Source organism: Saimiri boliviensis, chromosome 20, assembly GCF_048565385.1.
Source record: "Saimiri boliviensis isolate mSaiBol1 chromosome 20, mSaiBol1.pri, whole genome shotgun sequence".
In the NCBI taxonomy this organism is placed as follows: domain Eukaryota; kingdom Metazoa; phylum Chordata; class Mammalia; order Primates; family Cebidae; genus Saimiri; species Saimiri boliviensis.
Genome location: NC_133468.1, coordinates 11,448,802 through 11,473,563, shown reverse-complemented (window position 1 = coordinate 11,473,563; position 24,762 = coordinate 11,448,802). Strand labels below are relative to the sequence as shown.

The 24,762-nt window shown below is 50.3% G+C and overlaps 1 protein-coding gene across 3 annotated transcripts in view; it reads right to left on the bottom strand.

Moving 5' to 3' along the window:
• The window catches only part of STK10 (serine/threonine kinase 10), a 136,981-nt gene that overhangs the window by 96,775 nt on the left and 15,444 nt on the right, over window positions 1-24,762 (bottom strand). For all 3 annotated transcript variants that reach the window (XR_012515266.1, XM_039460497.2, XM_039460498.2), the window contains exon 2: window positions 9,085-9,249. Coding sequence is in view for 2 of the 3 variants with exons in the window: in XM_039460497.2 (XP_039316431.1) it covers window positions 9,085-9,249 (165 nt within the window). In the remaining variant the exon portion in view is untranslated. The remainder of the gene's footprint in view (window positions 1-9,084; window positions 9,250-24,762) is intronic.

Genomic DNA, 24,762 nt, shown 5'->3' with positions numbered 1-24,762 from the left:
CCTCAGTATTGGGGGCACGTAAGGGAGTGGTGAGGTCTGAGGCTAACTGGAGGGGACATCCACCTGATGGGCAGTGACTGTTCAGCCCTAGGCAGCTGCTGCCATGCAGAAACATCTCCAGATCATTCAAGGAAAGTCAGAAGGCCAGGATTTTACATGGAATCCGACAAAATGCTAGCAACAAATTTCTAAAAACATCATGCACACCAAACAAAATAATGCCCGCAGCCCCAGTGTGGCCCAGTTTATGGCCTTGCTCTAAGGATTCATACACATAGGTCAGGGGCCATGGGTCACAGCCTGTCTGGTTGGTTGACACATTGCCACCCCCAACAGTAAGAGCCTATGAGTGGTAGGAAGCAGTGCTTCTCTACCAGGGTGACCTTATCCCCCAGGGGACATTCGGCAACATCTGGAGAGAATTTTGGTTGAAAGTCGGTACAGGCACCTAGGGTGGAAGGTGGTACTGGCAGCTAGTGGGTGGAGACCAGGTATGCTGTACATCCTGCATGCCCAGGACAGCCCCATTGCTAAGAATCATCACACCCAAAATGTCCACAGTGCCAAGGCTGAGGAACCCTGGGACAGACCAGAGCCCAAAAAGTCAAGAGCTGCTCTAGGGGGTCACTGCAGAAGTGGAAGCCAGGGTGAGGCCTGGCACCCCAGCTTACGCAGCATCTCTGTGCTATTTTCTCTGTGGCCCACAAGGACTTCTACATATATTTCAACAGAAGAGGATTCTGCAGATGAAAACACTATAGCCCAGGTGTAGACAGTGAGAGTTGAGAAATAAGCTAGTGGGGGCAAGATCACTGGTCTCAGGGTGGGGAGACGTGAGTCCAAGACCAGACTCTGTCCCCTGCTAAGTGATCCTGGATAAGTCACCCTGACCCTCATCACCTCATCCCCAAGAAGACCATCCCCAATCAAGAATGACCTTGTGGGGCCTGGCCCCAATGTTCCCATCCTGTGGCATGTCCCCCAGTAGAGGCCCTCTGATCAGAAGGTGAGTTTGGGGGCTCCACACAGCACCAAGGGCCGAAAGTAGTCCTCAGCTCCCTCTCACTTGTCCACATCCAGCTGGCACTCACACACTACAAAGGTCCATCATGACACTCTCCTGGGAGGGCTGTGCCCAAGCTGAAGGCTTTAATAGGCAAAAGGATCAGGCTATTACTTAACAAAATCTGTTCATTTTCTTTTGTTTGTGGTAAATGGGTCCTAGTTTTCCATTTAGGGAGTAAGAAGGGTTTTTGTTAAAATAAATATGTTCAGTTTCTGAAAAGCGAGTCACCTTAAAATATACATAAACAGGCCGGGCGCGGTGGCTCAAGCTTGTAATCCCAGCACTTTGGGAGGCCGAGGCGGGTGGATCACAAGGTCGAGAGATCGAGACCATCCTGGTCAACATGGTGAAACCCCGTCTCTACTAAAAATACAAAAAATTAGCTGGGCATGGTGGCACGTGCCTGTAATCCCAGCTACTCAGGAGGCTGAGGCAGGAGAATTGCTTGAACCCAGGAGGCGGAGGTTGCGGTGAGCCGAGATCGTGCCATTGCACTCCAGCCTGGGTAACAAGAGCGAAACTCCGTCTCAAAAAAAAAAAAAAAAAAATATATATATATATATACATAAACTAGGGCCGGGTGTGGTGGCTCACTCCTGTAATCGCAGCACCTTGGGAGGCTGAGGTGGGTGGATCACAAGGTCAGGAGTTCAAGACCAACCTGGCCAACATAGTGAAACCCCATCTCTACTAAAAATACAAAAAATTAGCCAGGCATGGTGGCAGGTGTTTGTAATCCCAGCTACTTGGGAGGCTGAGGCAGGAGAATTGTTTGAACCCAGGAGGCGGAGGTTGCAGTGAGCCAAGATTGCACCATTGCACTCCAGCCAGGGTGACAGGGCCAGACACCATCTCAAATATATATATATATTTCATATATAAAATATATATTTTATATAATATGTATTATACATTAAATATGTATTTTACATATTTTATATATGTTAAAAATATATATAAACCATTAAGGAGGTAGGGAGGAGAATGAATGAAGTTTGAACTGAGGCAGCCTTATGAAGAGGTCTTTTTTTTTTTTTTTTTCCCTAAACTGGGTCTCATTCTGTTGCCCAGGTTGAGTGCAGTAGTGTGATCATGGCTCACTGCAGCCTCCACCACTCAGCCGCAGCCTCCACCACTCAGGCTCAGCCTCCACCACTCAGGCTCAGCCTCCACCACTCAGGCGCAGCCTCCCGAGCAGCCAGGACCACAGGTGCACACCACCACATGCAGCTACTTTTTCATTTTTTGTAGAGAGGGAGTTTCCCTGTGCTGTGCAGGCTGGTCTCAAACTCATGGGCTCAAGTGATCCTCCTGCCTCAGTCTCCCAAACTGCTGAGATTACAGGCACACACCATAGTGCCCAGCCCCAAAAGGGTCTCATACAGCACACTGTTACTGCTGATATTCAGCAGCGAGAACAGCAAGTTTCTATCCACAGGAAATACCCAGGAAGACTTCAAGGCTCCAGGGCCTTCAATGCCAAGCAAAGGAGTAATTGCCTCGGTAGTCAGCAGTGAGACAGATTCCTGGGCAGATAAACCTGCTGAAAAGAGCTCTGGTCAGGGAAAGCCTGAGACAGAGGGACTTTGAACTTGACCTGTGCTGGGTCTCCAGGGTGGGTGGGGTCGCTTTCCTCACTCTCAGCTGATGCCCCCATCCACCCTGACCCTGACATCACCTTTCTCATCGTTTTGGGGTGAAATGATCACAGCAAAGCCTCAGAAAAGTTCACCAGGTCAAAGGCAGAGAAGCCAGAAGAGAAGGGGCTGCAAGAAACAGGGGACTCAGAGTGGGTAGGGAGAATAGTGGAAAGACAGAACCGGGGGAGAGGGGGCAGAGAGACAGTGGCATTTCCCACGCACCCACTCTGCACCAGACACTGCTGCCCATGTCCAAACTGCACTTCTCCCTTAATTCTGATAACAATGCCACAGGCAGGGTTTTATTTTCATGGTCTCCATTTCAGAGATAAAGAAATAGACACTCAGAGATGAGCTAAAACCCCAGTTAGTGCCAAGAACCAGGACTGGACCCCAGTTCCTCCACCACGTGGCAGGGAAGAGGAGAGCACAGTCAGAGACTGACTCCATTAATAGCTGCCGGGAGGGCAGGTGCCTGGCTCATACACACAACCCCTCCCCACCCCCTCCCCTCCAGGTTTCCCAACACCTACAGTGAGATCACAACTCCACCCCTGATCTTGGCTCCTGCGGCCCCTCCCCAGGTCCCTCTCTGTCTCTGAAGGCAGTAGGTATGCTCTGGCCTCTGGGCTTTCCAACTCTATTTTCCTGATCCTCCCTCTACCCCTTCCTCTCAAACACCGCCTCCTCAGAGGGGCCTCCCCTGACCCGCACTTGAAGTGGCTTGCCCTTCCCTGGACCACACCTCCCGATTTTGTTTTTTCGCTTTTTGTTTTTTTGAGACAGAATCTCACTCTGTCGTCCAGGCTGGAGTGCAGTGGCGTGATCTCGGCTCATTGCAACCTCCACCTCCCGTGTTCAAGTGATTCTCCTGCCTCAGCCTCCCAAGTAGCTGGGATTATAGGCATGTGCCACCACGCCCGGCTAATTTTTGTATTTTCACTAGAGACAGGGTTTCACTCTGCTGGCCAGGCTGGTCTCGAAGTCCTGACCTCAGGTGATCCACCCGCCTTGGCTTCCCAAAGTGCTGGAATTACAGGCGTGAGTCACTGAGCCCAGCTCACCTCCCGATTTTATATCCGCCCTGATCGCGACTGGAGTTATGTGTTCATGCACTGTGAGCTGTCTCCCGCATGCACACTGGAGGCTCCATGAGGCTGAGGACCCTTTTTCTCTCCCTCACTGATGAATCCCCAGCCTCTACAACGGGGCCTTCCATTTAGCAACTGCTCAGCAGCATGTGCCACTGGCCATCTAGACGCGGTTCGCGTTATTCTGCCACTCTCCCTCTGCCACGCGCAGCCACGACAGCTTCTGTCGGGTCCTCTGCGGGCTCCTGCCTCGGGACCTGTGCACTTCCTATTCCCTCTGCCTGGCGCTTTCTGCCCCCACACATTTGGAGGTCTGCCTCCATCTGGTCTTTTGGCTCTCAGCTAAAACGTCACCTCATAAGAAAAGCTCTCTGTCCATCGTGTTTACAGCACCTGATCCCGACCCTACCCAGGAATGCCTTCTGCATTTCCCCAGGATTTTTCTTCCACTCCCTTGTCGTTGCCCAAGGCCTCTCATCTACTTCTTCATCGGCTTTCATACCATCTGTTTCTGCCACTAGACTTTGAGACTCTTGAGGCCAGGGGCCTTCCCAGCTCTGTTAGCAACATGGAGTTGGTAGCTTGAAACTGATCACAGTGGAGATGTGTACATTTAGAAATGTGAAAATGCCAGGCACCAGAGCTTTTCTTCCCAAAGAACTCACCCCTGCTCCTGTAATACATGTTGGAAAAGAGACCCTGTCCTTAAAAGACTTGCCCAGAGACCAAAATCTGGCTCGGGCTGAGGGTGGAGGATGGGGGTAGTTATGAGCAGAAGAAATTCATGAGGTTAGCCCAGGCTTTCTTGTACTCACTCATTTTGGGACACGGGCGTCATCTAGGGCTTCACTGTCTATGCTGTCCAATACAGGAGCCACTAACACACTATTGAATGTTCAAAATGCGGCGAGGGTAGACCTAAATGTATCATTTTGTTCTCATTTAATTCATTTAAATTTTAAAACTGAGGCCGGGCACAGTGGCTCACACCTATAATCCCAGCACTTTGGGAGGTTGAGGCAGGTAGATCATAAGGTCAGGAGTTTGAAACGAGCCTGGCCAACATGGTGAAACCCCGTCTCTACTAAAACTACAAATATTAGGCAGGCATCGTGGTACACGCCTGTAGTCCCAGCTACTGGGGAGGTTGAGGCAGGAGAACCACTTGAACCCAGGAGGCGGAGGTTGTGGTGAGCTAAGATTGTGCCACTGCACTCCAGCCTAGGCAGCAGAGCGAGACTCCATCTCAAAAACAAGAAAAAAAATTTTTTTTTAACTGAGATTTGGTTCAGCTACTAGGAAACGTTTAAGAATGCTGGAACAACGTGGGTGTGTCAATCTACCTTTCTCAACTGTAAATTTTATGACATCTAAATACAGATCAAGGATTTCTGATGAAAATTTAGCTACTGAATTAAGATGTGCTAAAACTGTAAAATACACACTGGATTTGAAGACATAGAATAAAAAAGGTAAAATAGCCCAATAACTCTATATGGATTACGTATCAACATGACCATATTTTTATATACTAGGTCAAGTAAATTATATTATTGAAACTAATTTCATCTGTTTCTTTTTGCTCTTTTGGATGTGGCTGTTAGAAATACAAAATTATGCGTGTGGCTCACATTAGAGTTCCACTGGTCTAGAGCATTTGAGTTGTTTTTCCCCAACTTGCACTGTTTGCTATTCAAAAGTGGAAGTAGAGATAAGCAACCACAGACGGATTTTGCCGTGATTACAAACTCTGGATGAAAATGCGCTAATCTTGTCAAATTGCACATGGGGTGGTTTGGCGAATGACCTCCACCCTACTCGGGAGAATGTCTATCCCTCGCTGCCACGGCTGCAGAAGGGACCCAAGACACTTGGGGAACAGCCAGCTTCTCATCCCAAAGTCCCTGAGAGCATACCCCAGGTTCAGGACTGGTTTTGTGAAAGATATCCACATGGAAGATGGCTCCTAGAGCCACACAGAAGCCCAGGCCTGGTCACGAGATGAGCCTGAGAACCAACACACAGAAGAAACTATCAAAGGATTGGTGCCTCCTTCAACCTGTATCTCTGGACTTCTCCCTTCTGCACTTTTGCCCATTTGCTGGCCTCTCTACTTTGACTGCTCTTCCTTCTCTTATCTCCCTGGAGGACTCCTATGCATCCTGCAAGACCCAGTTCAAATGTCCCTTCCCCTGAAGCCTCCCCTGACCAGAGGATGTTCCACATCACATCCTTGGGCTCCTGCACTAGGTCTATTCATACCACTTCTCAAACTGCCTCGATGTTTTTCTTTTTCTCTTGCCATCTCAAACCTGACTTCTTTCCCTAACACGGAATATAATATGCCTCTCCCCTACAGTAAAGTAGCACTGGGTCTCCGTTACTTAAAACATTGGTTCTCAAGCTTAAACGAGCATCAGCATCACTTAGATTGCTGGACCCTACCTTAACATGCCAGTGGCTGGGCCTCACCTCAGAGTTACTGACTTAGTAGGCCTCAGGAGGGGCCTGATATCCTGCATGTCTACCCAAGTCCCAGCTGAGACTGATGAGCTGATCCAAGGGCTGTAAGTACCACTGCAGTAAAAGATCGAAGGCGAGGTCTTCACCTTGGCATGCAGGGCCTTCCACAACGTGGCCTCCAATTACTTCACCACCCTCACCTTTCGCCACATGCTGCCCCGCTCCTGGACTAGCCCTCTCCCAAATGTGCTGTACCCGTCATGCCTCCACCCCGCTGCCCATGCTGTCCCGTCTGCGTGACATGCTTTCCCCCTCATGTCCACCCAGTTCCAGAGCCGCCTTCCTTGATCTCACAGCACGAGTAACCTTTAAGGATGTGCAAAGTAACAACTCGTAGACTGTCAGGGAAGCGACAAAAGAGGAGGGTAAGAAATGGTCTTGGCTGCAGCAGTGGGCGTAGGATGAGTGGCATGAGAAAGCACCAGCCTTAAAGTGACAACTTAGGGACAGAAAAGTCTAGTGTATTTATTTCAACAACAGCATGACGGTCGCAATCTAGTTAGGAACTGTTTTTGGCTCTACCTGGTTTTCCAGCTCTGCCACTTGCTGGCTGTGTGGTCCGGGGAGCAGCCTGCACAGCTTTTTTGTTTCTCATTTTCTTTTGTAAGACGGGATAAAGCAACAGCCTCACAGAATGCAGATTAAACCACATAATGCAAGTAAAACTCGTAGCAGAAGGCCTAGCACACAGTAAACTCTCAATAAATGCTGGCTATTATGAGTAGCATGTTTCGAACTGGGAAAGTGGGGAACTTGGTACCCAGCCACAATCAATAATGGAAATAGAAGCATAATAGAGATTTTTCTTAATGGGTACATAGTCAGCAGTCCAACAATTGCTGTATGCACAAAGAGGAAGATGAATGGACAGGAAAGTGGGTGGCGGGGTGGGTGGGTCAATGGGAGATCGCCTTTGCTTAATATCAAAAGTGGCTCTGTGAGGCCAGTTTGGCAATAGACACTTAAGAATCTTAAAAATTCTCATAAAAAAGCTCTCAGACAAGAACACACACACACAAAATCAAAAGATGTCTATCACAGAGTTTTTATAACAGCCCCCCAACCCAAAAAAAGGAGCAACCTAAATGCAAACCAATAGAGAAGGACACAGCAGAGTCAGAAGAGGAACTTCTCTGGAAGAATAAAAAAATGAAGATAAAAGTGTTTCTCCACTGGCATGAAAATATGTCCTTTTTTTTTTTTTTTTTTTTTTGAGTTACGGTCTCACTCTGTTACCCAGGCTGGAGTGCAATGGCATGATCTCAGCTCACTGCAACCTCTGCCTCCTGGGTTCAAGCAATTCTCCTGCCTCAGCCTCCCAAGTAGCTGGGATTATAGGTGCATGCCACCACGTCTGGCTAATTTTTTTGTATTTTTAGTAGAGAAGGGTTTTCGCCATGTTGGCCAGGTTGGTCTTGAAGTCCTGACCTCAGGTGATCCACCCATCGCAGCCTCCCAAAGTGCTGGGATTACAGGCATGAGCCACCGTGCCTGGCCAAGATGTTCTTAATATATTTGAAATAAAAAGAGTAAAAGGTAAAGTAACAGGTATGGTACGAATTCACATTTTTTAAGACAAAGTTTTGCTCTTGTTGCCTAGGCTGGAGTGCAATGGCATGATCTGGGCTCACTGCAACCTCTGCCTCCCGGGTTCAAGTGATTCTCCTGCCTCAGCCTCCCAGGTAGCTGGGATTACAGGCATGAGCCACCGCGCCTGGCCAGGAATTCGGTTTTATAAACTGAGAGGCATTAACACCAGGAGAACACAAATGAGACAGACTTAGGCAGGCTTGTCCCATGAAAGCCAGGGGGCACTCCCCAGATCCTTTACAGAAGTTGACAGGTGGGCTGGGCATGGTGGCTCACACCTGTAATTCTAGAAGTTTGGGAGGCCAAGGTGGGTGGATCACATGAGCTCAGGAGTTTGAGACCAGCCTGTCCAACATGATGAAATGCTGTTTCTGCTAAAAATACAAAAAAAATTAGCTGGGTATTATGGCACAGGTCTGCAATTCCAGCTACTTGGGAAGCTGAGGCAGGAGAATTGCTTGAACCTGGGAGGCAGAGGTTGCAGTGAGCCAAGAACGCTCCACTGCACTACAGCCTAGGCAACAGAGAGACTCTGTCACACAAAAAAAGAAGTTGAGGGGTGGTGCTGAGTTTGGAAGGTGGGGCTTGAAGCTGCATCCACACTGCTCATCACAGAACGAGGATGCTGACGGAAAACAGGGGCCTGGTAAAGAGACCGCTTCTTTACTGCAGCCATCGAGAAGGATCTCCACGTAGCAGCTGTGGCAGTGGTAGAAGAGTTGCGACTACGACAATTAATAAACTAGCCAACACTTACTGGGCTCTTCCATGTGCCCAGCACTCTTCTAAGCACCTAGCATGAATTAACTCACTTAATCCCACTAATCACTCTATGAGCTAGGTACTATTATTAGCCCCTCCTTACAGATGGAGAAACGAAGGCACGGAGAGGTTAGAAGCTTGGTTAGGATTATTCAGCTTGTAAATAGCAGGGCTGAGATTCAAGGCCAGGCAGTAGAGTTTTAAAGTTCCTTCCTGCTCCAAATCACTGGTGCTCCTCCCCAGGGGGAGGCACCACAGGAAGGGGAAGGTAGGTGGCCAGGGGCTCCCCACTTCCCCATGTCCTCGCCCTCAAAGCAGGTGCTGAGGAAGAACTGAGGACCTCAGGACCAAGCTAGCTCCAGAGCGCCAGGCCATGGAGGCTGAGCGGAGGAGGGCTGGGCAGCAGCCTTACCCACAGCTTCCCGTTGTGATAGTAGGCTCCCAGGAGCTTCACGATGTAGGGGTGGTCACAGGTGGCCAGGATCTCAATCTCCACGATGTAGTCCTCCAGCTCCTCCTCACTCTTGGTTTCAATGACTTTGGCCGCAGCCAAGGCACCCGTCTCCTTGTTCTTGGCCTGCAAAGAGGAGACACGGGAAGTCAACAAGGTATGCTCGGCAGGAAACCGACCTCTGGACGTGAGCCCAGAGCCCTGCATGAGTATGAGAACAGAGGCCGGATGTCCAGATGGGGACTGAGATGCTGAACCAGGACATACATTGTTCTTGACAATAGCCAGTGCCACACATCATGTCTGTACTTAATCGTATGTCACAATACGCCCATACAATACTATGGAATACATAAAAATACAAGAATGAGACAGCTCTACAAACAACAACATAGAAAGACTGTGAATGCACTCTGGAAGCGGAGGTTGCAGTGAGCCGAGATCAAGCCACCGCACTCCAGCCTGAGTGACAGAGTGAGATTCCATCTCAGAAAAAAAAAAAAAAAATGGCCCCTAAAACCACTCTGCTCATCTGGAGACCTTTAACAGCAGTCTATTGCAAAACACAGGGAAAATGGGCTCTGGACTGAGTATTCTAACTTAGTCTCCACCATGGCACCTTCCTAGGGATAATATTGATCACACTCCACACTTGCCTTCCATGACAACTCTGGAATCTGACTGCTCCAGAAATTCTGGCTGGCCAAGTTATTCCTGCACATCTAGCTCCCCATAAATGACAATGTCCATTCATTCCTGTCATTACAGGGACCTAAGGCTTAGGGATATTCCCGCATTCCACAGATGGGCATGCAAGTCCAGGTTTAGAGGGGAAGTGCGACTGGAACTGGGGGAGTGGCACCAGAATTTGCATCTGGGTCCTCTGACGTCAAAAATTCTGCACACTTTCCACCACTGTACAAGGTCTCCCTGTAATCTCCACCACTTAGAAGCTTCCACAACCCAATGCCAATAGACACTTACCAGAGCACTACTGGGCCAGCCCTGCACAGGGTGCCCACAATACAGACACAGAACGACCCTCTCCCTGGCCAGCTCGAAGCATAGCTAGAGAGACACAGCCCTCCACCGAGAGTGACCAGACAGTATGCTTATGATGGGGTAAGAGAGATGGCACCTAACCCCACCAAGGAGCCTTCTGGAAGGAAGCAATACTTAGGGGTGGGCCAGGCACCTGTAATTCCAGCACTTTGGGAGGCTGAGGTGGGTGAATTGCTTGAGGTCAGGAGTTTGAGACCAACCTGGCCAACATGGTGAAACCCTGTCTCTACTAAAAATACAAAAAACTAGCTGGGTATGGTGGCGCGTGCCTGTAATCCCAGCTACTCAGGAGGCTGAGGCAGGAAAATTGCCTGAACCCAGGAGGCGGAGGTTGCGGTGAGCCGAGATCGCGCTATTGCACTCCAGCCTGGGTAACAAGAGCGAAACTCCGTCAATAAATAAATAAATAAATACATAAGCTTGTTTAGAATGCCTTAGCAATCCATCAGTTAAGTTTCAGGTGCGTGTGCGCTCTCTTCTCTCTCTCTCTCTCTCTCTCTCACACACACACACACACACACACACACACACAGTCTTTAATTGATTGTGTCCCTGCTTTCTGTAAAGCTGATTTTTGTACATCCCCACCAGAGGGCTGGCAACGAATCCCTCCTTTCTGCACACATTGCTTTTTCTCTTCCTACTCCTCCGCCTCCTCCTCTCCAAACCCAGAAGAGAGGTTAGGCCAGCTCTGCTCCTTTCCTGAGAGGAAGGTGGAGGGCTTGGTGGAGTGGCTGGAGCTAGGGCCAGTGGCCACGGCGACCACCTTGAGCATGCTGAGCTGGGCAAGGGCCCCCCTTCAATCACTCATCTTCAGTCCTGAGAGCTGCCAAAGAAGGCTGCAAGTCACCTTTTCCTGGGTTTCCTGAAAAGGGATGTTTTCTCCTGATGGTGGAAGAGGCCGAGGGGGGGACCATTTTCCAGGAGTGCACAAACCTTGCCTTGCCCACCATCCTGAAAGGCAGCATTGACCAGAGGGTCAGGCCTCAGCCATTGCCAGTGCCAACGCAAGGCGCATCTGCTACCCAGTACCTCACTCGGATTCCACAGAGACCAGAACCTGCCAGACAGAGGTTAGTAGGAACTGTGGACCAAAAAGTGACTTGGCCAAAATTAAATTCTTTCAAAGCAATCCATCACCTTGAGGCCACAGGGGAGGTAATACGGCTGATGATAAAAACAGCTAACACTGACTGAGCACTCTCTGTGTTCCAGGATGGGCTTTAAACGGAATTTCTCACTTCATCCTCCATCCAGCCCTTGAAGACAAATATTATTCCCAGTTTACAGATAAGGAAACAGATTCAGAGAGGTGGGGTGATGTGCCTCAGGTCATAGAGAGAGTGGGGTGGAGAGTGAGGGTTGGATCCAAATTCAAGCCTTCCTTACCTCCAAAACATTTCCCCCAAAGACCTTTCCTGACAAGTGTCCAGCGCTCCCTGCTCTATCTCCCTTTGCTAAAGATGAATGACAATCACAGCCAATAGCAACCACTCACGTAGAGGGACTGCTTGACAGCTGAGGAGTGCTCAGGCAGCCAGAATGTCATCCGCCAACAAACTTTTAGGGCCAGCGTTGGCCTTGGTGCCTGCCCATTTACCAAGCAAGCAGACTGAGGCTTGGGATTCCAGCAGGACTGTGAGCTGTCACAGTGGCCTCCTGACCCCCGGTCTAGTGTTCTCGCTCACTATACCACACTGCCAGGAAGCAGCTTATTCCCTATTCATTCATTCAACCATTATTTAGTTGGCTAAATTCTAGTGAACAAGACAAGCAGTTTCTGCCTAGGAAAAATTTGCATGAGGCAATCACTTGCCTCTCATATCATAATTCAACCACCCCTGATTTTTCTTCCACAGGGGACAACCTGCCCTCAGTTCCAGTCCCTAAACTGCAATATTTAGAAGAGGATAGGGACTCGGCCAATCAGAATATTCCGCTCCCTCGGGCCACAGTGACTGGCTCAAGAATAGGCACTGTGGTGGGGTGAGGTGGCTCACGCCTGTGATCTCAGCACTTTGGGGGGCCAAGGCAGGTGGATCACCTGAGGTCAGGAGTTTGAGATCAGGCTGGCCAACACGGTAAACCCCGTCTCTACTAAAAATACAAAAATTGGCTGGGCGTGATGGCACATGCCTGTAGTCCCAGCTACTCGGGAGTCTGAGGCAAAAGAATTGCTTGAACCCAGGAGGCAGAGGTTGCGGTGAGCCGAGATTGCACTCCAGCCTGGGCAACAAGAGCAAAATTCTGTCTCAAAAAAAAAAAAAAAAAAAATTAGCCAGGTGTGGTGGCAGGCACCTGTAATCCCAGCTGCTTGGGAGGCTGAGGCAGGAGAATCACTTGAACCTGGGAGGTGGAGGTTGCAGTGAGCCAAGATCGTGCCACTGCACTCCAGGCTGGGCAACAAGAGTGAAACTGTCTCAAAAAAAAAAAAAAAAAAAAAAATTGGCATGTGATCGACTCAGCCAATGAAATGCAACCTCTCAGCAACTGCTGAGCCAGCTGAGACTGCTGCAAGCTCTCCTTGACTTCTAGCCTCAAGCCTAGAGCCATCCTGCCCCTAACGAAGCCTGAAAATGAAACTAAGTCCAAAGCACTGAAGCTGAGACAGGGCCTAAGAAGACAGTTTGATCCCTTCAATTAACTTTTACACTCTCTATTAAGGGTTTGATTTTATATATAAGAAAACTGATGCTAGCCGGGCGCGGTGGCTCAAGCCTGTAATCCCAGCACTTTGGGAGGCCGAGGCGGGTGGATCACAAGGTCAAGAGATCGAGACCATCTTGGTCAACATGGTGAAACCCCGTCTCTACTAAAAATACAAAAAAAAATAGCTGGGCATGGTGGCTCGTGCCTGTAATCCCAGCTACTCAGGAGGCTGAGGCAGGAGAATTGCCTGAACCCAGGAGGCGGAGGTTGCGGTGAGCCGAGATCGCGCCATTGCACTCCAGCCTGGGTAACAAGAGCGAAACTCCGTCTCAAAAAAAAAAAAAAAAAAAAAAAAAAAAAAAAAAAAAAAAAAAAAAAAAAAAAAAAAAAAAAAAAAAGAAAACTGATGCTTAGAGCGATGAAGTCACCTGTCCAAGGTCACACAGCAGGTTCATAGGATTAGGAGTTGAATTCCGGCCAATGTGGGTTTAAATTCCATGTACCTGACTGCTTTGCCAGAGATGCGTGTATATTCTGCAGAAGTCCCATCTGGGCCTCTACATAGCGGGAGGATGGATGGAAAAATGATGTCCAGCTCTCTCCCATGCTCTGACAAGGGCCATCTTAGGGAGTGGGTGAGTCTTGGAAAGTTAAGGGTGGTCCAAGTAGATGAGGCACATGTGGGAGTTGGCAGGCAAGAAACAGCATAGAGAACAAGTGGCTGTCTGTGGCCTCTGACGTCCGTCTCTCCCACCGGCCGAGGCAAGGCCGGGTTCCAGCACAGGATGCAGGGAGCCCCGGCCCAGCCTTCCACTGCTGGCCGGCAGTGACTAACGGCTCAGCCCACACCCTTGAGAGCAGACACACAGTGGCCACTTGTGTTTTCTGGCCCAAGCACCTCTGTGGGAACAATCCTCCCCCTTGTGCCCGCAAGGGGCCCGGCCTGGAGGAGGTGGGGACAACCCTCCCGGCCTGGGCTCTGCTTCACCCAAGGGGCCCGGCCAGCCCAGTCAGGGGCTGGGGGCTTCCTGAAGAGTCAGCTGCACAGAGGCCAGCAGGGGACTGACCCCCAGGCTCTGCTCTTCCCTCCTGGCTGCCAGCTGATCAGTGTGTCACTCCCTCAGCCTGCTGGGAAGTAGCTGATATCACAGACCTTAGGGATGGGAGAGAACTTTAGCCACCCCTCCTTAACTGCAGCCCCCCAACCCCAACCTGCAGATGAGTAAACTGAGTCTGCCAAGGCGAATGCAGAGACCAGGGCCCAATTTTGTGACACTCGTCTCATCTGTGACACAGATGTGTCTCAAGAAGAGTAATGAGAACACAAGAGGCTGGGCACAGTGGCTTATGCCTGTAATCCCAGCACTTTGAGAGGCCGAGGCGAGTGGATCACCTGAGGTCAGGAGTTGGAGACCAGCCTGACTAACATGGTGAAACCTCATCTCTACTGAAAAATTACAAAATTAGCTGGGCGTGATGGTGGGCGCCTGTAATCCCAGCTACTCGGGAGGCTGAGGCAGGAGAATTACTTGAACCCGGGAGGCAAAGGTTGCAGTGAGCCTAGATTGTGCCATTGCACTCCAGCCTGGGAAACAAGAGTGAATCTCCATCTCAAAATTAAAAAAATAAATAAAGAGAGAGACAGAACACAAGAGCAAAGAGCCTAGATGGGCCTGTCCCTGGGAGCATCCCTAATCTCAGGCCTGGGAGCCACTGGAGCTGCTTGGAAATTGACCCTGGGGCTGGGAAGTAGCAGGGGACCTGGCCAGCATCCATTCCCCCTTGTGGATTCAAAACTCGAGTTGCCTCTGGACACTGCCTCTCCCTTGCTCTGAGTCCAAGGGATGCATGGTGGGCTGACCTCACCCTGGGCCAGGGGCGTATCCCAGGCCCAGCCAATCAGACGGTTGAACCAAGGGTGCCTGAAAATGAAACCTGCCACAGTCATTGGTTCAGAGACGCCTGGACATGGTCCCAAGGCAGGCCAGCAGGGTTGTGTCTGGATGGCTTTTTACATTTGTTTGCATTTTTGCTGAAGTCAGCAGGGAAGCAGCTTTTTCTTTCTCTGGCACTGCTAAATGGATAGAATGAAAGGCTGGAGGGTCTTGTAGACCACCTTGCCACTCCTTCAGAGTGGCTGCTCTGAATAAGGCCAAGATGGCAGAAGTAGGGCTCACAAATGGAGGAAGGCAGAGTGCAGCTGGCTCTATGGAGCACCTGGAACCAGCTGTTCCTGAAGGCAGCCTCTACCCATAGACTTTTCAGTTGCATGAGCCAATAAACTCCCTTTGGACTCCTGCCATTTGTCACCAAGAAGGAAATGAGTTCCCTCTCTCTGGGGGTGTTCCAGCAAGGAACAGATATCTAGAGGAGTGCCTCACCACACAACACACGTGTATCAAGGCCACCTTCATTCCCAAGTCCACCATAACCGATAAGGTGACATTTACTGAGACCTCGCCAAAGAGCTGGCTGATAATCTAGGATTTGGAGACGTACATGGGAAACGTGGTGACTAACAGGACACAGGCCAACAGAAATGATGGAATTTTTCTGCCAAAGGAATCTTCCTCCAAAAGAGTGAAAAGGATCATTTTACACTTAATAGATTACCAAAAACATGCGATTGTGACAATCCCAGCGCTGGAGACAATGTAGTAAAATGGGTGAACTCATTCCTGACAAGAATAGAAACTGATTCAATCTTTCAAAGATGCCAATTGGCAGTAGGTTTTAAAAGCCATGAAAATACCCTTTCAGCCTATTATCCCTCATTTCTGAGAATTTAAGGCCAGGAGATACTTTTAAGAAGATAACAGGCCAGGCGCAGTGGCCCATGCCTGTAATCCCAGCACTTTGGGAGGCCAAGGCAGGCAGATCACGAGGTCAGGCATTCGAGACCAGCCTGGCCAACATAGTGAAACCCTGTCTCTACTAAAAATACCAAAATTAGCTGGGTATGGTGGCACACGCCTGTAGTCCCAGCTACTTGGAAGGCTGAGGCAGGAGAATCGCTTGAACTCGGGAGGCGGAGGTTGTGGTGAGCCAAGATCGCCCCATTGCACTCCAGCCTGAGCGGCTCCATCTCAAAAAAAAAAAAAAAGACAACAAAAGAAATGTACTAGGATCATGTTCAGTTTATATTAGTCCACAGTAATGGAAAAGAAAAAAGGTGAAATCACTTAAGACAATGGTTACATTAACTTAATGGGATATTAAGCAACCCTTTAAATGATGAACAAAAAGATAATACAGTAATGAGAAAAAATACTTAAGCTGTAATAGTAAATAGCAAAATAGGATAAGGAAATTGTAACTAGGCTACAATTTTCTTTTGGGAACACTGCCTGTGCCTATGGACAAGGACGAGCTAAAACACAGCATGATGAAGTCAAGTGGTTTATAAAGATGACTTTGACCCAGTGACAGCTGGCAATTGTCCACAGGGGTCCAGTGAAGGCAGACTGGGGCTGGTGCAAAGAAGCCTCCCCCAAACTAAGAGACCACTTCATCTGACCTTGCCTTAAGCGTTCCAGAGACAGACACCCTTGTTCTTTCGGAACCCACTGGAGCTGCACTCTGTGTCTGATGCAGTGGCTGCTAGTCCACGTGGCTATTTAAATAAATAAATATGAAACAAAGACGTAGTTCCTCAGTTGCATTAGCCACATTTCATGTGCTACCACACTGTGGCTACCATATTGAAGAGAGCAAGTACAGAACACTTCCAACACTGTAGAAAGTTCAGCGCCAGCCCTCTCTGGCAGAAAATGCCTCTTCGGAGGTAAGGGAACATCTAAAACTCACCCCACTGTCCCAGACCCAGCCTCGGAAACAGGGGTTTCTTTTCCTAGGAAGCAAAAGGGGACGAGTACAGGGAATCAGCAGAGGAACCCCACCCAGCGATCATTTGCCAGGGAGGTCTCCTAGCAACGTGGCTGGGTGGCAGGCATGAGGGAAGGCTCCCAGCTGACCTGTCAGATGAAAAGCCTGGGTGTGGGTCAGAGCCAAAGAACGGAGCAGTCAGGGCTCAGGGTTTCTATTTCCCGATCTTTATTCTAGATAGCCATGCCAGGCATCTGTCAAATATGGTTCAGGCCACTGGAACCAAAGCAGGGCTTGATCTGGGTGTCACAGTGCACAGCCACGCTGTCCCTGTCTGAACACAGTTCATCTTTGCATGGTGATGAATGTTGCCAGTTGCAAGAAGGCCTGCGACTCCATTTAGGAGAGAGAAAATCCAGCCCCAGAGAAAACCAGGGTCACAGCAGGACTGACTATGTGCAGGAAAAGGGCCCAACATAAAGCCTAAAGCCAAAGGGGGTGATCTGAGGACGGCAGACACAGAGCTGGGGTGGCCAGCTGACGCAGGCTTGAGTTTAGAGCCCACGAAGGCCCCTGGCTGGCAGGCGCGAGTCAGCGGAGGACGGGAGCCTTGTGCACCACAGGCCTGGGCCTTGGGAGGCCGGTGTCCTTGCGGGCTCAGGATGAAAAAGGCCTGCCAAAGCCTCTTATGATCTCTTGCTACAGGGCAATGAGCAGCCCGCCTTTCTCCAGCACAAGCCCATGAAGTATGCAGAGGTACCGCCATCTCCTTTTATTGAAGAGAAAAAGGAGGCCCAGGCAGAGAAGCTGACTTGTCCCAGGTCACACAGCTGGGAGGTGCTGGCAGGCCTGGAGCTCAGCTCTGGTTCTCTGCCCAGCGCTCTCTGCCCTCAGCAGCCCACCAAAGTGGTCATGCCAGGGGCCTCCCACCCAGCTGGTCAGTGTGCTTAGTGTGCCAGTCCTGCTTCCCATCTTTCCCTCCATGGTCTTCAACCAGAAACACTCCCAGTGAATCCTCAATGGCTGCTTGCTGCTGACAGGCTAATGCCTGCTCTCCCTGGCCCAGCGCTCAGGGCCCTCACAATCTGCCCCTGCCCACCTCCCCCAGGGTCCCGCCACTCCCTCTCCCTCAGCCCCAGGCCTGCTCCCTACCTCCCAGCCCTCTTCATGCTCCCTCCTCCACATGGAATGCCTCCTCCCTACCTGTGTTTAATCAGCCAGCAAAATCTAACTCAACCCCAGCCTAGCCCATGACATCTTCCCCAGAACGCCAGCCCCCTTCCCCTACTAGAATCTCTTTGCACCTTGTTAAGGCTCTCATCACAGACTGCCCTGTACCCTGGGCATTTGCATCACAGCTTCTCTGACCTGGCCGTGATCTTTGAAAAGTTAATCCCACCTGACTCCTCTCAGTTTACCCCAAAGCACCTGGCATAGAACAGCCGGTGGGTAGATGTAAGAGTGGGAATGTGGGTGAATGGGAAGATGGGTGGGCAGACAAGCAGATGGAGGAGTGGACGGATGGGAGGTAGGGAATGCAGGAATGAATGAGAGGTTGGGTGAATGGATGGATGGGCAGACGAATGGAAGGATGGACAGATGGACGGGAGAGGGAGTTGGCAGGAGCATGAGACTACGTGGGCGTGAGAGGGATAAAGGAATGACATGTATGTCCAGGGAGTAGACAATTACCATCTTCCCTTCTTTCCAAAAGGCACTTCAGCCTACCCTTGCTGGGTTCTAAACACCAGCCCCTCTCCTTCCTTCAATCTTGTAGCCAAGAAAGTTATTGTTGGCCGGGCGCGGTGGCTCAAGCCTGTAATCCCAGCACTTTGGGAGGCCGAGGCGGGTGGATCACGAGGTCGAGAGATCGAGACCATCCTGGTGAAACCCCGTCTCTACTAAAAATACAAAAAACTAGCTGGGCGTGGTGGCGCGTGCCTGTAATCCCAGCTACTCAGGAGGCTGAGGCAGGAGAATTGCCTGAGCCCAGGAGGCGGAGGCTGCGGTGAGCCGAGATCGCGCCATTGCACTCCAGCCTGGGTAACGAGAGCGAAACTCCGTCTCAAAAAAAAAAAAAAAAAAGAAAAGAAAAGAAAGTTATTGTTACAGGTACCGACCCCACTCCATCCAGTGTCCCCGTCTTGGCAAACTTAGAAATGAGCAAATTTCAGCCAGGTGCGGTGGCTCATGCCTGTAATCCCATCACTTTTGGAGGTTGAAGCAGGCAGATCACAAGGTCAGGAGTTCGAGACCAGCCTGGCCAATATGGTGAAACCCTGTCTCTACTAAAAATACAAAAATTAGCCAAGTGTGGTGGCACGTGCCTGTAGTTCCAACTACTCGGGAGGCTGAGACAACAGAATTTCTTGAACGCAGGAGGCAGCAGGTGCAGTGAGCTGAGATCGTGCCAATGCATGCCAGCCTGGGTGATAGAGTGAGATTCCATCTCAAAAAAAAAAAGAAAAGAAAAAAAAAGAAAAGAAATGAGCATATTTCCATCAAGCAATTTGTGGAAACAGCCCAGGACCCAGGCTCGAGTCCCAACTCTACTACTTACCAGCTAAGTGCGCTTGGGGAAGCCAGGATACCAGGCCTTCGTTTCCTAATGAAAATGTGGACAATTTCAGTGACGCATGGGAAAATGTATACACCACTATGGGTTAGCCAGTTGACTGCTGGTGGTTACTGTTCTTTCTTGGAACTGTGTAGCGTTCTGTTTTTGAAAGCCTAAAAACATGTTTGTTTATTTTGTTCATCAATGTATCTATTGTATCAATGTATCTATGTATCTGTCTGGTCATGGCAAACACTGAGTATGTATTCTTAAATGACTGATGAATGAGTGAATAGAATGGGTGTTTGTGCCTTCCCGCAAACAGGGAGAAATGAAGTCCTCCACATAAGAGATGAAAGGAAAGTGATTAAGAAGTCAATTTTATCTACAACATATTTCTATTCCTGAATCTCTGGCTGTTCTCCCGTTTTGAAAGACGGTACCTCTTTCTTTACCTTGCAGGAGCCAAAGCCTTCGACTGGGCCAGGATGTACACAGCTGAGTCCTGCCAAGCAGAGAGAAAACCACTTCCCAAGCAATCATCACCAGGCCAAGTTTCAGCTCAACGACAAATGAGATGGCCAAGTTTCAAAACAAGTGACACTTAAGGATGGCAAAGATTATGAAGTCCAAAAGCAAGAGTGACATGGCTTCCAAAGACTAATCTCCCTCGGGCCATCCACCCTGGCACAGCTCAGGGAAACGCTGAGCTGCACAAGTTGTGAACCAGCAAATAAAGAACGGAAACCCAAACGGGACTGGCCCAAAGATACCAAGTCTTGGCCTTGGTTGAAAACCGGGACAACCTGTCCAACTGGGATATGGGAGCCCTCAGATCTCAGCTCTTCAAAAACAACGGGGAATCCAACCCCACCTATCACTGATAAAGGAAGTGTGAAAGGTGCCCGGGGGCTCTGCCTCCTTGCAGGGGGCTGCTCCCACCTTTCCCAGGCTCCTCTCTACTCAGAGGAGGACAGCGAGACTGGATGCGGAATTGTGGAGGAGAGGGGACTCTGGGGTCCACTGCACTTTCTGGAGGGCCACCTACGCCCCCTGCCTCCATATGTTTAAGGTAGTCTTCACTGCAACCTTGGGGGTCGTGTCCTTTCATGAACTCTGTTTTACAGACAGTATCGAACCTCAGAGAGGTTAAGGTCAGCTTGTTTATTCCATCAACAGTCTTCGTGGTCCTAAAGTAACATCTGTTCATTAAAGACAATCTTAAAAATATAATGGTACAGAGAAGAAAATCAAAACCTTTCATAATCCCTGAGAGAATTGCCTTTAGTATTCTATGGTGGGACATTCTTGGAACTGTTTTCCAATCCCAGCTCTAACACTTCCCAGCTGTGTGCCCCGGGGGGCCCTCTTTGTCCTCACTCCCCAGCCTTTTATACCTTTATATAATGAAGACGTTAACCACTCTTCCTCCAGAGACTGTTGTGAGCATTTAATGAGTTCAGATGTGAAAGGCGCTTAGAAGGGGCTGGGTCCTTGGCTGGGCATGGTGGCTCAAACTTGTAATGCCAGCACTTCGGGAGGCCGAGGCAGGCAGATCACCTGAGGTCAGAGTTCGAAACCAGCCTGGTCATCAGGGTGAAACCCATCTCTACTAAAAATACAAAACTTAGCCAGGTGTAGTAGCACATGTCTGTAGTCCCAGCTACTCATGGAGGCAGAGGCAGGAAAGTCACTCGAACTCAGGAGGCGGAGGTTGCAGTGAGCCAAGATCACGCCACTGCACTCCAGCCTGGGCGACACAGCAAGACTCTGATCTTAAAATGAATAGAATACAATAGAATAGAATAGGCTGGGTCCAGAGTAAAAGTTCATAAATGTTCTCTCACTGTATTCTCTCTGGTCACAAATATACTCTTCCATACTTTATAAAATTGGGATTAAACTGTATACAGTGGTCATTCTCACTTTCACTTAACAGTATGGCATGGCTGGGCATGGTGGATCACGCCTGTCATCCCGCTGTAATCCCGCTGTAATCTCAGCACTTAGGGAGACGAGGTGGGTGAATCACCTGAGGTCAGAAGTTTGAGACCAGCATGACCAACATGGTGAAACCCTGTCTCTACCAAAAATACAAAATTAGCCGGGCGTGGTGGCGCACACCTGTAGTGTGCTACTCCTACTCTGGAGGCTGAGGCAGGAGAATCGCTTGAACCCGGGAGGCGGAGATTGCAATGAGCTGAGATGGCGCCATCAAGCTTCAGCCTGAAGACAAAAGGGAAACTCCTTCTCAAAAAAAAATCAAACAGTATGGCATGAACAGCCCTTCGGAGCACAAATCACTCTTCCCCAGTGTCATCTCCAATGGTGGCAGAATGTTCCACTGAGTGACAGGACCCTCATCTACTTGAGCAGCTCCCTATCATGGAGCCAGGCTACACTGGTCACGTGGTGCCACATCCAAACACCTAGGCTTTGACTGACACGTTGTCAAACGCTCTCCAAATGGCAGGACCAAGCTATACGCATGTTCTGCCAACACCAGATATAATTCAGGTATGAAACTGAGCTTGGGTTGGCTCTGCCACATCTGGCTGTGTGTCCTTGGCACTGGGCTCATGACGGTACAGGTGTAAAGATGTCTGTGTCCCACTGTGAGAGGCACCATTGTCCCTATTTTGCAGAAAAGAAAACCAAGGTTCAGAGGGGTGACATCACTTGCCCAAGGTTACGCAGTAAGGCCAACAGCTAAGCAGGAACTTGTAAGATGAATAGCATCCCCAAGTCAAAAGCCTCTAAGGTGGTCAGGCGTGGTAGCTCACGCTTGTAATCCTAGCACTTTGAGAGGCTGAGGCAGGTGGATCACTTGAGGTCAGGAGTTCAAGACCAGCCTGGCCAATATGGTGAAACCCTGTCTCTACTAAAAATACAAAAATTAGCAGGGCATGGGAGCACGTGCCTGTAAGCTACTTGGGAGGCTGAAGCAGGGCAATCGCTTGAACCCAGGAAGTGGTGGTTGCAGTGAGCTGAGATCATGTCACTGCACTCCAGCCTGGGTGACAGAGTAAGACTCTGCCTCAAAACACAAAAAAAAAGAGAAAAGAAATCTCTGGGGCGAGGAGCCCCACGTGGAGCGGGTGCTTCAGGGGTCTTCCACTAGCCACCACAGATGGTCCTGCAGCCAGACCAGAGGCCGGCACCAGCTCCTGGAGCTCCAGTTTCCTCATTAACGGAAGCACCCAGTCACCTCTCCCCAGCCCAGAGATGAGTTTCCTGTCATCTCAAAGTGAGTCGGGGAGGGGGAGTGGAGGATGGTGAGGGCCCTAACAAAGAAGGGGTCTCAAGAAGGGGCTCAGGCTTCCCCAGCCCAGCACCAGCGCCCACTAAGACGCAAAGCAAGGGTAGAAAGAATCTCAGGGAGGCTCGCCAGCGCTGACGGGGTCACTGCCTCTGGGTGACGGTGTTGGCTCTGACAGCGGCAGCCACCTCTCAGGGCCAAGCCTGGGCTCCCAGACAAGACTGTGGAGCTTTCCAGGAAGGAGGGAGAAGGGAAGCCAGGCACGAGCATTCGCTTCTTTCTCCAGGGCATGAATGCTACACTGCAGCGCTCAGCTGCACCTCACCCTGGGGCAGGCAGAGCTGAGGCCTTACCCTCATCCCACCAGAACCCCCACTGGCCCTGTGCAGGTTCCAGGCTGGGAGGCAGTCTTCTTTTATCCTCAGAACAAACTTCCACCCAGAAGCACCCTCCAGTGTAACAGGCAAGGGAGGGGCTCAGGGCCTCAAGGAAATCTGCCTCTGTCAAGCCCCAGGAAGTCACCCCGCAGAAATGAGAACAATCACAGTCACAACAGCCACATTCACATCTTCTGTGCAAGGCAGGACAGTAAGGGCTGGCCACAAGCATCAATCTGGGGCAAAGTGCTGTTTTGATCTAGATGTCACAGCTCAAGATGCTGAGGATCAGAGGGGTGAGGTGACTTGCCCGAAGCGACACAGTAAATAGGCAGGGAAGCTAGGAGGAAGCTCAGAATTGATCCTAGCGCCACCTCATAACCACAGTGTGGCCTCCCGAGGGCAGCCACATCATAAGCACAGTGCGGGGCCTGCCCAGAAAGAGGGAATACGCGAGGCCTGGCATTCACTCACTCATCCTTTCATTCGCTCAGCAAGTATTTCTTATTTTTAATTTTTTGAGATGGAGTTTCGCTCTTGTTGCCCAGGCTGGAGTGCAATGGCGTCATCTTCGCTCACCGCAACCTCTGCCTCCCAGGTTCAAGCGATTCTCCTGCCTCAGCCTCCTGAGTTACTGGAATTACAGGCACCTGACACCACGCCTGGCTAATTTTTGTATTTTTAGTAGAGACGGGCTTTCACCATGTTGGCCAGGCTGGTCTCGAACGACTGACTTCAGGTGATCCACCCACCTCGACCTCCGAAAGTGCTGGGATTACAGATGCGAGCCACCCCTTGCCTGCAGCTCAGCAGGCATCAACTGAGCATCAACCCTCCTAGGCCCTGCTCTGAATGCCAGGGACGAAAAGGAAGGATCACTCCCTGCCCTCGGGGACGTCACCACTGCTGGGATGACAGAAAATAAACAAGGAGACACTCAAGAGAATCCCAGTTTGTAACAACCGCCCTGAAGGAAATCTACAGGCAGCTGCCACCATGGTCAGGGAGGGACAGGCCTCTCTGAGGAGGGAACCTGAGCTGAGAGCCCGAGAGAGGATGAGGAGGAGACAGCTGTGCAGAGTCACAGAGTGGCAGGAGGGGAGCCCGGCCAGAAGCACAAAGGAGCTGTGCTTACCTCAGCTCCTCCCAGAGGCGCCAGCGGCCTCCACCACCTTCCACCATCCAACCCACGCTGGCTGGCGTTAACTCTTCAGTCACCGGTGCCTGGGTCAAGGGCCTCCTCTTCCCGATCCTCCCGCCGAAGTCTTAGGTGTCTAACTCTGGCTCTGACAGAGCCTGCTTTTTGTTGTTACCGTTTTCAGTCAGGGTCTTCCTCTGTCACCCAGACTGGAGTGCACTGGCGTGATCACAGCTTGCTGCAGCCTTGAATTCATGGCCTCCAGTGATCCTCTTGCCTCGGCCTCTAGAGGACTACAGTTGGTGCCACCACACCTGGATAATTTTTAATTTTTTTTTTTTTTTTATTTGAGACAGAGTCTTGCTCTGTAGCCTGGCTGGAGTGTAGTGGCACAATATCGGCTCCCTGTAACCTCCAACTCCTGGGCTTAAGCGATTCTCCTGCCTCAGCCTCCCGAGTAGCTGGGTCTACAAGCACCTGCCACCACGCCCAGCTCAGTTTTGTATTTTTAGTAGAGACAGGATTTCACCATGTTGGCCAGGCTGGCCTCAAACTCCCAACCTCAGGTGATCCGCCCGCCTTGACCTCCCAAAGTGCTGGGATTACAGGTGAGAGCCGCCTCGCCCGGCTAACTTTAAATTTTTTGGAAGAGATGGCGTCTTCCTATATTTCCTAGGCCAGGTGTGAACTCCTGGCCTCAGGCTATCCTCCTACCTTGGCCACCCAAAGTGCTAGGATTACAGGCGTGACCCACTGTGCTAGCCCTGGTATA